The following is a 14,974-nucleotide window of genomic DNA, read 5'->3' as shown; positions in this document are numbered from 1 at the left end:
TTCTCTTCAGAGTCCAGTTCTGCTCCCATCATCTTCAGATCTCTTATGATCCTTGATCCAGGTCTGTGTCCTTATCTGTGAACTGGGGAAACCTCTGTAATGTGGGTTTATTGTAAATATACCTGTATGTCTCTAACGACATCATAACTCTGTCCACACACATACAGAATTAAGAAGTTAAAATTCATCAATTAAAAACTTGTCTGTTTCCCCCCAAATCAACCATTTCACTTCGGGTCGAGTTAAGCCCTTTTACGTGTTACATCCAGCTGCAATTCCAGGTTCCTGAACCATTTCAGGCCAGGTAAGTAGGTGTGTGCCTCTGTGACCAAACATAAAGATCACCATGACCAGGACTTTGCCAGAGCAAGGAGGGCCCTTAGGTAGAGATTTTGCTACCTTAGCTTCCTCTGTCTTTAAACCAAAGGCATGTTCTCTTCTGCCAGGGAGCGGGTCAGAGGAGTCTACAGGCAATCTGAAGACATCTACTGCTAGAGAAAGAGAAATTCCTTACTTTAAACTGTCCTAATTAGAAGCCAGTGTCTAGAAGAGCACTGGCAAGGCATTCCTGTTAGTTATGTCCTTTGCTGGCTGTGGTTTGGGAATGATTGTATTGTGGTGATGCAGTCTTGGGTGGTCACATCAGAGTGGAACAGAGCCATAGGCACCTGCAGGAACTCTGACTCCAGAGGGGCAAATAACTGCAGTGGAAGTAGTGCTGCTACTCATGTAAAGCAAATCAACGACATTACAAAGTAAAAATGAGTATATAATGGTTTAATATTTACCAGTGGTGAACGTAGCTAGGACTACGTTTATCCTTCAGGATAAAAAAGCAAAGAGGAAAAATAAACAAAGAAAAAATAGATTCCCATTTGTTTGGAAAACGTTGTAGGGTAAACACAAAATAGTGCAATTTATTGTTACAGCACATTAACTGCTTAAAATTGTACTGAAATTCGAGAAGAAAGAAAAGATCTTTCATCAAAAATGTGTATATTGAAGTTTACAGTGAAAATATGATCTGGCAGGTCTGTATTTATTTATAACCAGAAAACGCACGTGTGTTGTGTTGTGGAGAGCAGACAGTGAGAAGGGGCTCCTGCGGTTAGTATGGGAACTTAGCCAATGCACAGATGTTTTTGTGGGCTGTTTTTAAATGCTTACCATGGCTAAAATGTTTCTTTTCTGAAAATTTATGGAATTTCAGAAGGAATTCAGCTTGAGTAGATTTAAAGCACAGCCATATTTTTTCTGATGTTATTTAAGAACTATATGTCAGGTAAGGGATAGATGGAATACTTCTAGAAAGGAATATGATGTATGGCAAAGCTAACTAAATCCTCACTTGATCTAAATCCTCCATGCTGCACTTCGGTCAGACAATTTATATGGAGCAGAGGTTTCTCTAGAGTGTTATTCCAGGTATTTAAGGCTGGGCTGGGTTTGTCTGCTGGTCTGAGGATTTTGAACCTGGAATACCAAGCTATGAAATGCTGTCTGGATGCACTGTAAGGCTTGTGTTTTGAATCTTTGTACCATGCTGACAGGTTGAGAATTAGGTTTTACAATACTGTACAATTATTTAAGTTTCTTTGCAACATTTTTAAACTGGACCTACTTATTATTTTAATAGCAGCATTGATGATTCTTTAATTGTTCTTGGTGCCTAATATACCACAACTGTGGAAAATACAGTTCACAATCAAGCCAAACTTGAAATATTACGATAAAAATAGGTTCAAATTAAAAAATAATTTCTGAATCTGGAGGTCTGGAATTTGGAGTTTTCTGATCCATTTCCTTCAGTCTAAATTTGGCAAACTTCAAGTGAAACATCTTGTGTAATTTAAACCTCTAGGCTTCCTCGCAGTAATGGAACCCAGTAACCTTGTCCAGGGTGGGGGGATGCAGTTTGCAGTGGTTATGTTCTTTTTAATGTGCTTATGTTCTAAATAAAAGCTAATAAACAGTCTCATTTTTTATATAGGGACATTTATTGTTGGTTGGGCTGTAGAGCTAGCCTGAATTTAAATTTAATTTAAATATAATTTAAATTCAGGCATTTTATGTGTAGCAAATGTGTAGCATTTGAATTCTACACATCCGAGCTGTAGCTCGTGTATGCTATTGTTCTTTATGTATGCTTTTGAGAGGGTCTCTCAGTCTTTCTAGTGTGACCCCAGGACATGAACTTACCAGACCATGAGAAAGATGGCAATATTTCAACTCTTTTATTAACAATTCAAAGCCCTGCCGGCAGCATCCAGGCTGGATGTTCCCATAAGCTAAAGGCTGGATGGCTCTGCCTGGGGCTGACGGATCTTCAGGGACTGGTAAAAGACGTTCAGCCTGTGTCCAGGGTTTGGGGGTACAGGTATAAAATACGAGTTCAGTGGATCTCTGTGAAGCTTCCAGAAACCCAGTTAAGTCAGATAAACTTTTCCAAACCTTCACCATGTTTTTCTGGCTTATTCTGTTAACTTAGGTAAAATCTGCTCAAAGCAACTGGCCAAGCTCCTGAGAATAACCTTCTTATGCCGCGGAGGATCTGAACACTTCTCTGCTAGCTTTACCTCTGGTCAGTAAAACACAACAAGATGGAAGAAATTTTACCTCTGTAGAGTCTCCTAGGTCATTAAATGTGGAATAACCTTCATTTGGATACAGAGAGTTACACATCTTGGCCCCAGGGCTTTAGAAAGGGCTGTTGAGTATGTCTAGCATCGCTCAACATTTCTGGTCATTTGTGGGGTTTTTAGCCAAAGCACCACCCATTCCTTGTCTGTGAACAGGGCCAAACTGCTTCCTTTGGGTTTGGAAGCTAACATCAGACTCCAAAAAGCAAAGCCTGTGGGTTGTGCGTATAAACTGCAGAAGCTGCCCTAGTAAATGTGAAGCTGGGGCATGTGCAACATCACAGACTTCTTCAGCTGTTGTCTTTGGCACTGGAGCTTCAATAATACATGTGTCATTAAAAGACAATGTGCTTTAATGTCACCGCACGGAGTTATTTTGGGTGATTCAAGTGACCCTGTTTGAAATACAGCAGCCTATACACCTGTACGTTCAGTGGCATAGATTTAGCACCGTGTGCATGGAAGGAAAAGTAGCATCTCTTACATGCCTTCAAGTGTTAATATTCCTATACTTAAATGCAAATGTATGCATTTAACATCCCAATAAAGCTCAACCTGGGAAAACTGGAGTATTAACATATGGACCCTCTTCTTGTTCCTGCCCCCTGCAAAGCCAAAACTAAACCAAAATAGTGCTTTCTTCTCTCTCTGTCTGCCTATTTTTTTTGCATGCTTTTATTTATTTATTTGTTTATTGTTGAGGTCATCCAGTTTGAAAACAGAAGGTTGGCATATGACAGAGGAAGCACGGGAGTGTGTGACGCAGTGGGATGCTGGACAGGAGGGCTCCTGCTTCCTCCCTGCTCTGCGCAGGGCTTGGACGTGCTGCACGATTGCCACTGCACGGGCTTTGGAGCATCCCTGGAAATTGTTGCTAACTCTGCCTTACTGGAGTTGCCTGATTTCTGTTGTTCTTTTGTTTATTTTTTTCTAAAAGCTTTCCCTGAATGAATAGTTTTTAGCCTAGCTGTGCTGGAAAGTGTGTCGTGCACCACTGGCTGCTCTGGTGTATTTGATTTACCATTTCTTAGCGTTACATCTACCAAAGTGCATCAGTGAAGGCTCGTTGTTTATGGAAGTTATCTCAGCAGCTGTTAAAAGAGACATTATTTTTTTCTGAAATCAGGAACTGATTTATCCTCGGTCTGTGTCTCTTTATTAGTCTGCGTTTGCTTGTTTTTTTACACTACTGGTATGCTCTTGGGGGCTGTTTACTGTGTATTGCAGAGAAAATTATTCATTGTTTTCTCCACATGGATATTTTTTTTCATCTTCTGAAAGTAATAGCTTCGTTTTTCCAGTAGGAATATTTCATAATTCAAGATCTAACAACCAGGGAGCATAGTTCAGTCCTGCTCAGCTGCCAGGGCTGTTCTGCTCATTGGTGGGACCTGCCAGTGGAGGCAGGGATGCTCTTTTGGTAGTAAAGATGAGTATAATGAGTGACTACTCATTAGTCCCTTTGGGAAAATGGCATCCATGCTGCCTGCTTGAAACCCAGTCCTGTGAATATGTAGCCCCTGAAATGGACCTCCTCTGGTCCTTTGCCATAAGGCAGTGATGCAGTGACAAGAAAAATATCATCAGAAAACACATAAACAAAGGGAATTAAGGGAGAACTGGTCTTTAGTTATTTTCAAGAACCATGAAAAAAATATATCTTTTTTAAAATTATGACATTGAAACGTTGAAAAATGAGTGATTTCAGTTAAAAAAAATCCTGGAGTCAGAGGTGATAATAATTAGTATTTTTTGTTACAATATCAGCAAATTGAAAAGGATTGCTTGGATTAAACTCCAACAAATCTTCTCCTGATACACACTGTTGTAATTCAATGAAGTAAATAAAGTTATGGAAATTTGTAGCTGTTAAAGATTCGATTATTGCAAAGGAGTGAAACAAAAAAGTATTAGCTGAGAACAAGGCAAGGAATGAAAGATATTCCTGGAAAATGTTACCACTACCAATGGCAGCATTTGTCACCAGGCTGAATCTGCAAAGATGTTTAGGATACCTTGAGCTTTTTTTGTTTTTTTTTTGTTTTACTATGGAAGCAGTAAAGAAAAGTAACATCAAATAGAATTACTCGTTTACATCAAGGACCTCAATCCTTTAAAAAAAACGAAGGAAAAGGTAAAGCTGATTAATACTTTTGGTGGGATTGCACCTTTCTTTTTGAAGGGAAGGAGTTGTAAATCCTAGGTTCCTTAGCTTTACTGCTTTAGTGCACATTAAGGTCCAGCTCTGCCTGCAGTCCAAGGAACAGTAGAAATAGGCTGGATGATGCAGTGCTCCTCTGAAGTGTGTAGGATGTGTGCAGAAAACAAATTCAGAAACCGGAAGAGAACAACTTAGAGCAGAGTGGCTTCTTGGCCTTACAGCCGTACCCTGGCCAGTGGCAGAGCTGAGGGAAGGTCCCCAAATCGCACTGCCCATCCCGCAGCTTCTTCCCCTGGGATAGAAGTCTCCGAATGCCCTTCTGCACGTCATTCTGCACAGAGACTTCCAGACAGGCAGAAAAATCAGCACTCCTACAAATCTGTCATAACTCGACTGAGATCAAGGGCCAGGTTTAATATCGTAACTCTCTTGGGCTCAAGGTCAAAGTTATACTTTCACTTGAAACCATACTGGTACAATGGTATTAACCAGAATTAAGGGTCTTTACCATGGGGATATCATTATAAAACTGGCAAAATCTTCACATTTTGTACAGATAGGGTTGGTATAGTTTTGTCTTTTTAACTTTCAGACAGAAACACAGGTGTAGGAACACGATGCTGATGGACTGCCCATGCAGATTCGATGTCTGGCAGAGTCAGCTCCGAGATACCAGGTGTTTAGCAGCTATTTGTAGCTACCCTGCTTATTGCAGATACTGCAGGCATGTGCATAAACATCTGTAAATTTTGCTCTCCTAAAATTTCTGTGTGGGGAAAAACTGGTACCTGGGGAAAGGCATGTGTACCTGCTGGCCCTCATGTGCAATTAGTAGGGTTCAGAACAAGTACTTGTGGTATTCGAGCTGTGTCTGTTCTTTGTGTTTGGTTGTTGTGAGGGACTTTTCGTGGATTTTTCAAAAAGTATTTCTCCTTTGGTTTTCTGTGCTTGGATTTACTTTGAAATATTTATTGTAATACTAGTTTTTGATGTTGTGCCAACACCGGGAGATGAAAACACAACACTTCAGTTTCGCTTGGGATTCAGTGCAGCTCCCAGCCCTCTTGCTCGTGACTCTGCGCAACCTGCAAGATGTGCATGGTAATACACACAGAAATAAACCCAACACTTCGAGTGATGCTTAAATTGCCTGCCTGATATCTGCCAAGTGCAGGTCGTGTGCATTGAAGCCCGATCATTTATATGCCGACACTCAGGTGTGCCTTTCAAAAGGCTACCTTTAAAGTGAACACACTAGATGGATTGTCCCATCAAGAAGCTTCCTAAAAACACTTTCCCCTCTCTGAATAGGTAATAGGAGATTTTGGGACGGATGGAGGAGGCACTTTTATGTACCATCCTTCTGATAACCCAGACCCAGCGATTTCTGGCTGGGAGAACAGGAGGCAGAGTTAATTCTCTGTCCTATTTCTTGCCTCATCTGGTTGTGCAGAAGGGTGCCAGTGTTCTCCCCAGTCCCAGGTACCTGCGGGTCTGGGTTCTCCAGGAACACATTTTAGATGGGTTAGACCTGGCGAAGGCTGGCAAGAGACTGGGCAGCTGAAGAGTTAAATTGGCGTGGTATTGTTAGGGCCACAGTATGGTTTTTCTGAGGCACATGGGAACAGGAATGGGGGAAAATATTTTTTCTGAGGGCAGAATTTGTGGGAAAAGGGGGTATTTTTCTTTATTTTGAATTACTTTGGGGGGGGTGAAGGAGCTGTAGTCAAATCTGATCTTGGCAGACTTCACAGATTGATGTCACTATACAGGTGGAGACAGTGGTAGATTTGTGGCTCACTGTGCTGCCTCTATTTTTAGGTTCTGGCTGCTTGCAAGTTCTGTTTACAAATGTCAGGGAAATGCATTAGGATAATCTCCTTTGCTTTTGAGGTAATAAAATGCTGCCCAATTCAGCCAATTGAATAGCTAAAAGCTGGCTCCCCCAGTCATGTCGCCGTAGCTGCTAAACGCATACAGTGACTCCAAAGGATTTTTAAGCTACCCACTCTGCTCTTTCCTCATTGCTTGTTTCCTACCATCATCCTGATTCAAGGAGATTAGGAATCTGTTTGTTTTGTTTTAATATCAGAGAGTCATCTGAGAATAACTGAGAATGTATATCAAGGAGAAAGGGGGTGAAACCCTCGCCTCGTGATCCTGTGATGCTGTGCACGGTGGTGATGCTGCGGGCATGAGGACCACTGGTGGTCCACAGACCTTCACCCCAGGGTCTCAAGTGCTTGGATGGTAATAAGAACTTCCCCAAAAGTCCTTTCTTCGGGGCATGGGATGGGAGCCGGTGGTTGTCTTTGTGGGAGGTAGTCAGACTGGCCACATCCAGTAGTCAATGCCCTGTATGCAACTACTGCAGTTGATTTCTTTGCCACAGAGCCTAGACTCATGGCCAGAAATCCCGTGTAAGCTGGAGTGATTTACTGGTGAACTTTATTACTGTACTTGTCAGCTGGAAGGATTAATGTGCTTAAATCAGTGTTGAAGGTACTTTAACATTGTTATTTGACATGGAATGAATGACAAATGGGTTGTTAAAACCAGTATGTAATTAAATAATACAAAAATACATCTTCCCCTTGCTTAAATGGTCATTCCTACTTTTATTATGGCCTTTTACCACCAGAAGTTAGTACTGAAAGGATATCCAAGGATAACAGTCTTTGGAAAGTCTTTTCTACTGATCTTATTCACTGGCTAGCAAGAAGGTTTGAGCAGTCTTGTGACACTGTTGGTCCAATGATTAACCAATGATTAATTCTTGTTTTTAGTTCCCGTTTCAGATAGCTCAGGCCAAGCAGATTGTGCATTAGCGCTGTGGGTATGCACTGTGGTAGAATACATAAAAATAAAGTTACGCTTTAAAGACACTAAATATGTCTCCCGAAGCATTCTTAAGATGTAACTCCCATAGAAACTCATTTTAGTACTCATTTTTAAGGGAAACACAGAGTTAATGTTTTAAATCTGGATTAGGGTAGGGGAAAAAAAGCTGGAAAATTAGTCAAAACTGGGGAGAGAATTCCACTTCAGAGGCAGTCTAGAGATACAGTAGGAAGAAAGTGGCTTTGAATGGCATCACATGAAAACAATAACTACTGGCACAGGGCAGGCACGTGTGTGCCTGTGAATGCCCATATTGTTGTTGATGCAGCCTATGCAGTTCTGGGAACTGTACGACTCTAAGGAGGTATGCATTGGGAATCTGATAGGAAACATATTTTTATGCAGTGAAGTGTTCAATTTTGCAGCTGGAACACGGCAAGCTGGTGTCAGCTTGACAAGTGGAGCTTTTGCCCGGTGTATCTAACCAAGGAGTACAGCTTCTTTTTGCACCTACGAGCTGAAGTGTGGGAAATGATGATTTAGTAATGAGAGGGAGCTGTAAATCCGTACTTACTGCTTGAATACATCTCAACTTTGAGAATAATAATAATAAAAAAAACATATCTGGAAAGGAACTTGATGACTTTTCTTTTCGTTTTGGTCAGCTGTAAGGAGAAGGTCCAAACATTTGTGGTATCTGGCGTGCTGGTAGCCAGAGCTATGTCTTAGATGAATAAGAAAAGGGATATTTATTCCAAGATTTTAATCACTGATTACCCAATAAGTGCCACAGAACTCTAGTTTGCCATTACTGAAAAAAGATTTTGTCAGAAAGATGGCAGTCAAGGTGCCTGGATGGACCTCCATAATTTTCTGGCAGCAAGTTCATTGTCAAAGAGGTGGACTTCTGTGCCCTGGTGGAGCAAAAATCACTCTGAGATGTGAAGTTTCTGAGAGTTTCAAATGGTGGTTTCAACATATTTTTACCCAAAACCTCATCCAGAAGGCAGCATACTTCATAAAATCACAATTTCTGAATGCTGTGGTAAACTCTGTCCCATTACTGTTCTGGAAGAAAGAAAAGCAGCTCTTGAGTGACCTAACCATGTCCTGGAGCGCTAGGTCTTCCTTGTAGACCTTCTGTAAGTTTGGGTCAGGTCATTCTAGTGGCAGCTGGGTGAAACTAAGCCCATGTGTTGAAACTAATTTTGGAGCTTCCAGCTGAGATAAAAAGAAAGGATAAAAAATTAATTGATTCTAAATAATGTTTTCTTTTCTTTAGCTGTCTCCGTAATGAGATACAGTGCATCATCATTTGGATTTGCTGTAAGTAGAGATACAACTTAAATATTCTCTAACTTTTTTTTTTCATCTTTCTGAACATGAAATGCCTGATTTCAAACATTTTAGCCTTTAAATTTGAAGGTTAGATGAATGCTGTAGAAAGTTTGACTTGGGAATGAAAGTTCTTCTGGTGGGGCAAGCATATTTTTTTGCAATTTTTATGTGTTACCTAAAATCATGTCTTCATTTGCTAGAAATAGAAATGTTCTCTGTCTTGCTGATGATATAGAATAATATGAAATCTTGATAAAATGGGATTTTGAAAAAAAGTTAACATTTCCTTGCTTTGAAACCAAACTTTCTACTGAAGAAAATTAGTGAATTTCCAGGGAAAAACAATGTTTGACAGGCAATTTCAATCACTTTTAGAGTCCTTGCATATGAATATATTAATAATTTAACTCTTGTGGTGCCACAGTGGCAGTTTTTTTGAACTCCTCCACGGGTGATGGATTACAAATAAATGTTCTTAATCCTTTGGTGACTTAATGAGCTCTGAAGTGTATCATTGTGCAATAACACATGGCAAAAATGTGAAGATCAATTTAACGAATGTAAATCCTACTTTCATTAAAATGATTTATTTGAAGCTGCTTTGTGCCTGTGCAGCAGGATGGTAAATGCATTACTCCTAGTACAGGGCGTATTAATGGCCCACTAACCAATTGACTCTGTATCTCTTTCAGTTTGATGCTACCCTGGATGTTTTGTCATCAGCGATAGTTTTGTGGCGTTACAGCAATGCAGCTGCTGTACATTCTGCACACAGGGAGTACATGTAAGTACACTTAATTACTTTTGGCTTTGATAAAGGCCTGCAGAGCTTTTGCTGTCAGGCTGTGATGTTACAAATTCCAGAGCTTTGGCAAAATTTTTTTTGTCATTTCAGCAAGTATTCATTCCTTGTGCCCATTTACTGCTTGCACCCAAACATGCAGCCTGTACTTGGGCAGACCTCCCTGTGACTGGGGTTTTCTTTGCAGCCAATATAGTAATTGTTAGGGCTTTGTTTGTTGTTGTTGTTGTTGTTGTTGTTGTTGTTTTCTTTCTTTTTTTTTTTTTCCTTGCAGCATCTGTATCAGATGAACTGTATTTGCAGTCTGTAATGGATATGTAAATCTCTTATTTTGCATTTTTCTCCATTATTCTTACCATTCTTATCATATCCCTTTGAAATCAGTGCTTGTATTATATGTGTACTTCTCTTAACAAAACTTGAATTCACATTTTGATGTTGAACCCCCTCTCTTTGAATGTAGATTACTTCAACTGCTGGAGATATTATTAGAAGTTGAGGTTAACATCTGATAAGATCAAGCCTCTTTTAGTGATATGATAGTAGGGTGACATAGTTTATTTGTGCTACTGTACAAAGAGAGGGAAATACACACACAAATTCCCTTTTTATTGTTGAACTACTGCTGTTTTAGTAAGTAAGAGTTTAACAATATTTATATGTCTTCTTTATGGAAAAAAGGGTATGCTGGCAAAGGAGGAATATTTAATTATTGTTATATGAATCCTGTGGGGAAAAAAATCTTCTTTAGTTTGCAGTGCAGCATTGATCACAATGGAGATTGTACTCTGCATCATTTCATTGTGTAGCATTTCTGCTGGCAATATGTGTGGTAGCTGAGAAGATCAGATGGAGATTGGCTGGAGAATTATTCCAGCTAGTGCATGAGGACAACTTTTGTCTCCTACTCTATATTTATGGTACATCAAGGTGAAAAACTGTATTGCATTTATCTACCTTGTTTCTGTTCAGTGCTGCCATCGCTAGCAGTCCCCCATCTGGCTTGTCTGAAGATAATTCAATTATCCCCTGGAAAGGACTGCAATTACATGATGTAGGGGGATAAGGTAGTTTTTGTCCTGAAACACGTCTAATGAAGTCCCTTCTACAAAAGGTGGTGCCTGATGAAACTGGCCTTTTATATGACTGGTAGAATCAAGGAAAAGTACACAGAGGGGGACTATAACTTGTCTCCATAACTTGTTTCCTAAAAACTAAGAAAACAGTAAGCAGTATTTTTAAATGCATTAACTCAGGCTCATGCAACAGCTTGCCAGTGCTGTGAATCCCTTTCTGGCAGGGTTCCATACAGAACGGTTTGGAATAAAAGGCCATAGAAGATTGATGTGGCATTGATTCATAAAAATAAATCCAGAAATGTGTGATTAAAATTAGTCTTCCTGCACAAATTTGGAGATCTTAACAGACATTTCCTGAGTATCTTGCTTTTGTGGGCGTCCACAGAGATTCCTGTCAACATTTAATTAACATATTTTTGAAATCTCCTTCTGCTCAGCTTTTTCAAGTGAACATTGTAAAGTACTTTATAGAGAAAATAAATCCCAATACAAAAGAAGAATCAACATATCCCTATGGCTAAGCCAGCAAAGTGAACAAGCAAAGTGGCAAACATATTTTCCTGCTTTTTATGCTCATTTTTAATTGCTTTCATAGAATCCCTCTGCTTTACATAAAGCTAAATTAAGTCAATGAATTACTTTCCATGCCCTCTAGTTGAAGACAGCTAAGGTTACATGATGAGATCAGTATGGAGTGAAAGAATATTACCATATGCTGGGAATATTAATCACTGGTTAGGCAGTCTGGTTATTGCTCAGTTTCTAGATTTGACAAGAGAATCATCATTGAATGGACAAAAAAGGAGATCTCTTATCTCTTAAGGCAGTTCCTACTGGGTCAGATTTTTAGGGGAAGCACATTTCTAATTTCCTGTTGTGTTTAATCAGCCTCTGGCTTGAAACCCCATATGCAATTATTTTTTCCTCTACGCTGAGAAAATGTTGCATGGCTCCTTCTGGCTGCTTTCTTAACTTGTAAATAATTTGTGTATCACGTGTGCTATAACTACACCTGTTCTTTCACAGTCCTTGTTTTCTGTGTGCCAGTTCCTCAGTGGGAAAGTCTGCTTTCAGCCCCCTGGACAGTTTGGTTGTAATTCCTGCAGGTGCTGCTGTCATGCTGTGCGCTATTCGTGTTTCTGTGTGCCTAGCCATGCTTTGCCTTAGTGGAGAAGCTACTTGCCTGTGCAAAACTCAGTGTTTCTGTAAACACATTATTACTGTTTAACAGAGAAAGGTGTGCCACGGTGTGTGCAATTTAGTTTTTTATCTATAGGTCTTTTAGTCATTTAAATATTATATTTATGTGTATCCTAATGTACCTGAAAATAATCCATATTCTTAAGTTTTTTACCAGGAGTCAAATGAAATTGCCAATAAATTACATGTTGCAAATGTATAAAATTTCCTGTTTTATAATCTTGACAGCTGAAGATTGATCCAGAACCTGCTGATATCAGTGGGAAGCCTTTCCTGGAAGGGCAAAGTTAGATCCAGTCCTAACTGTTAGACTTTGCGGAGAGAGGGCATAAATGTAAAATGAAAAAAGGAACCCCAGAAAAAGATACGGGGAATACAGCCTGACTCATGATATATGATGAATTAAATACTTACAATAAAATGCTAGGATAGAAAAGAACTGCGTAATCTTGCTAAGATGTAGCCATATGGAAGTGAGATGCAGCATTTTGTGAGCTGGTACGGGAAGGAGCAGTAGAAAAGCGCTTGCTGTGCCAATTTCTGTTAAGTTGAACTGATGCATTTCCATTTGACTTCAGGGGGCTGTAGTTTTGTAACTACCATAAAAATTTGTCCCGCTGAGTATAACTTGTTCCATTTTTGCTAGTTTGTTTGATTCCTCTCCTTTTCTGGGGCAAGAGGAGAACTTTCTTGGTGTACACGTGACCAAAGTTATACAACATATATCTTTGCTAATTCTCTTGGTAGTTCAACTATAATAATCTAAAATATATTATAACTCACCTTTGGGATTCACCTTGCTTGAAAACTCCTTGCTATTGATGGCCTGAGGAGCTGAGGCTTGCAGGCTTTTCAAGTATTTTGTTGATGGAGAATTTTTCATGAAAAGATATATCTGGTTAGGTTCAAGTTCTAGCTTTAATTACGATGAAATTTTTATGCTTTATTTTTAGATATACCAAGTGGCTTTGAAAATAGAGTGAATATTCACAAGGATCAGGTATAAGCCCCTGTAAGATTGTAAGGCACATGAGATGCTGCTTGAGTCTGTCTAGCCGGCTCGTTAATAGAGGTGCGTGTAGGAGTGGGGTGGACATTTGATATGTTTGTGACTGGTACTTTTGGGATAGTTTCTCACTATCTTTCTGTTTTGGCAGTCAAATACAAGAGGGCAAAACCTTGCAATCAGTTCGCTTTCCTGCTGGCCATAACCGGTGTACAGATACTCTTGTATATTCTGCCCTCCAGTTAATCTTTAGCAACATAATAGTTTCTTGGGTTGCTGAAGCAAACCTAAATTTTGTTGAAGGGAGAAATTCATTGAAATTGATGTGGTAGCAGTGGTTTTTCATGTACGTAAACTCAGTAAATAGCAGTAGATGCCATTTCTTAATAGAAGACTGAGTCATTAGGGACCTGGGAAATGTCTCATGCGAGGTTGAAATAGTAACTAGCTGTACAGCCAAAGGGCAGCGCTTTGATCGGGGAAACTCAGGGATGAAGGATTGGGCTGGAGTGATGGAACTGGGGGTGAGGAGGAAACGGTGAGAACTACCACTAAAAAAGGAGACTGAGAAAACAGAATAACAAACTTTGGGCACACAGCCTCATGAAAAATCTGTAAAAGATGGAGCTTTTTATGTGTAGGTAGTTGGAAAAGTCTCAAAACTGTGAACAAAGAAAACATCTCCTGTTTGATTCCGGTCTGTTCAGGGAAAAAGGACTTTGCTCTCCCTAAATTAATGCTGTTGGCAGCCTACTCGGGTCAAGTAGCAATGCTACTTTTTAGGTTATAAAGCAACAAACCTGCTACATTACAGAGCTACAATTGCATTTCTCTGCAGTGCAGGGGCTGAGTATCTGCTTATGTCCTTAGGGTCCATCGCTCCTAGGAATTTTGGGGGGGGCTATTTTTTATTATTTTATTTTGTTTTTTGAGCTTGTGTGTTCGGTATTGCAGAAACTAACTGTGCAGCATATTTAACATGGTGATTTGTGGCAGTTGCAGCTGGTGTTTATTATATATTATTTTGTTGATGGTGCCAGCTTAAATTCTGTGTTTCCCAAGAACCAGTCTGTCAACATCTTTCTTAACCCAGTGCCAGAGTAAATAAGAAACCTTACTTTTAATGAGCATGCTGGATAAAGCCAAGAGCAAAATGCTCACATTTCTTTCACAGTTTTTTTGATTGTGTATGTCAGACTCCAGCTATTCCTACCTTTATTACTGTAATAAGAAAATTAAGTTGTATCATGGGCAAATAATTCCTAATGAACTCGTAGTGCTCCGTGTTGCCATGACATGATACATAATGAATGCAGATGTGTCTTTTATTCTGATATTGGTGAAACTGTCATCCAAAACATAGGCTGTAGAATTAAAATAACAGGAATTAGATGGAGTCTGCTGTGTGTCAGACGAGGCTGCAGATATCTGTCACACCTCTGCCTGCTGCTGAGAGAGCTTTTTGCCGGGTGAAAATAGGCATTCCTGTCTGCAATGGAGCAGCGTATTAGTCTGGAGTGCTTGTTCTTTGTGGCTAAGATGACACGTGGAAGAGGAGGTGGCTTAAATTATCTCCGTTCCTGTACCTATTTTGCATATCTTTTCTCACCTTACACAGGATTTAAAAACAGTGGATCAAGAACTGGGAAGGTCTTGCAGTCTTTCCAGCCTTGCTATTAGGCATTGTCTAAAAACTTCGCCATGTGTCAGTAACTTAACTTTCATCTCTGTACATTATATCTCAGCTTTTTCAGCCAGATTTGATACTGTCAGAGTGCTGAACTCATTGGCCAAGTGAAAAATGCCTGCCCTGAGGATTTGATTCTTAATAGGTTCTTAAATTATGGGGAGAATGAACCAGGATTCTCATCTATTCTCATCTATTTTTACATCCAGAGAAGCACATCT

The 14,974-nt window shown here is 39.8% G+C and overlaps 1 protein-coding gene across 2 annotated transcripts in view; it reads left to right on the top strand.

Annotated features, from left to right (window-relative positions):
• The window catches only part of TMEM163 (transmembrane protein 163), a 95,309-nt gene that overhangs the window by 47,665 nt on the left and 32,670 nt on the right, over nucleotides 1–14,974 (top strand). For both annotated transcript variants that reach the window (XM_035556089.1, XM_035556090.2), the window contains 2 exons: nucleotides 8,924–8,967; nucleotides 9,672–9,763. In XM_035556089.1, the coding sequence (XP_035411982.1) occupies nucleotides 8,924–8,967; nucleotides 9,672–9,763 (136 nt within the window). The remainder of the gene's footprint in view (nucleotides 1–8,923; nucleotides 8,968–9,671; nucleotides 9,764–14,974) is intronic.

Source organism: Cygnus atratus, chromosome 6 (assembly GCF_013377495.2).
Source record: "Cygnus atratus isolate AKBS03 ecotype Queensland, Australia chromosome 6, CAtr_DNAZoo_HiC_assembly, whole genome shotgun sequence".
Taxonomy (NCBI): Eukaryota; Metazoa; Chordata; class Aves; order Anseriformes; family Anatidae; genus Cygnus; species Cygnus atratus.
The sequence above is the reverse complement of the archived record's forward strand: the minus strand, read 5'-3'. Positions and strand labels throughout refer to the sequence as shown.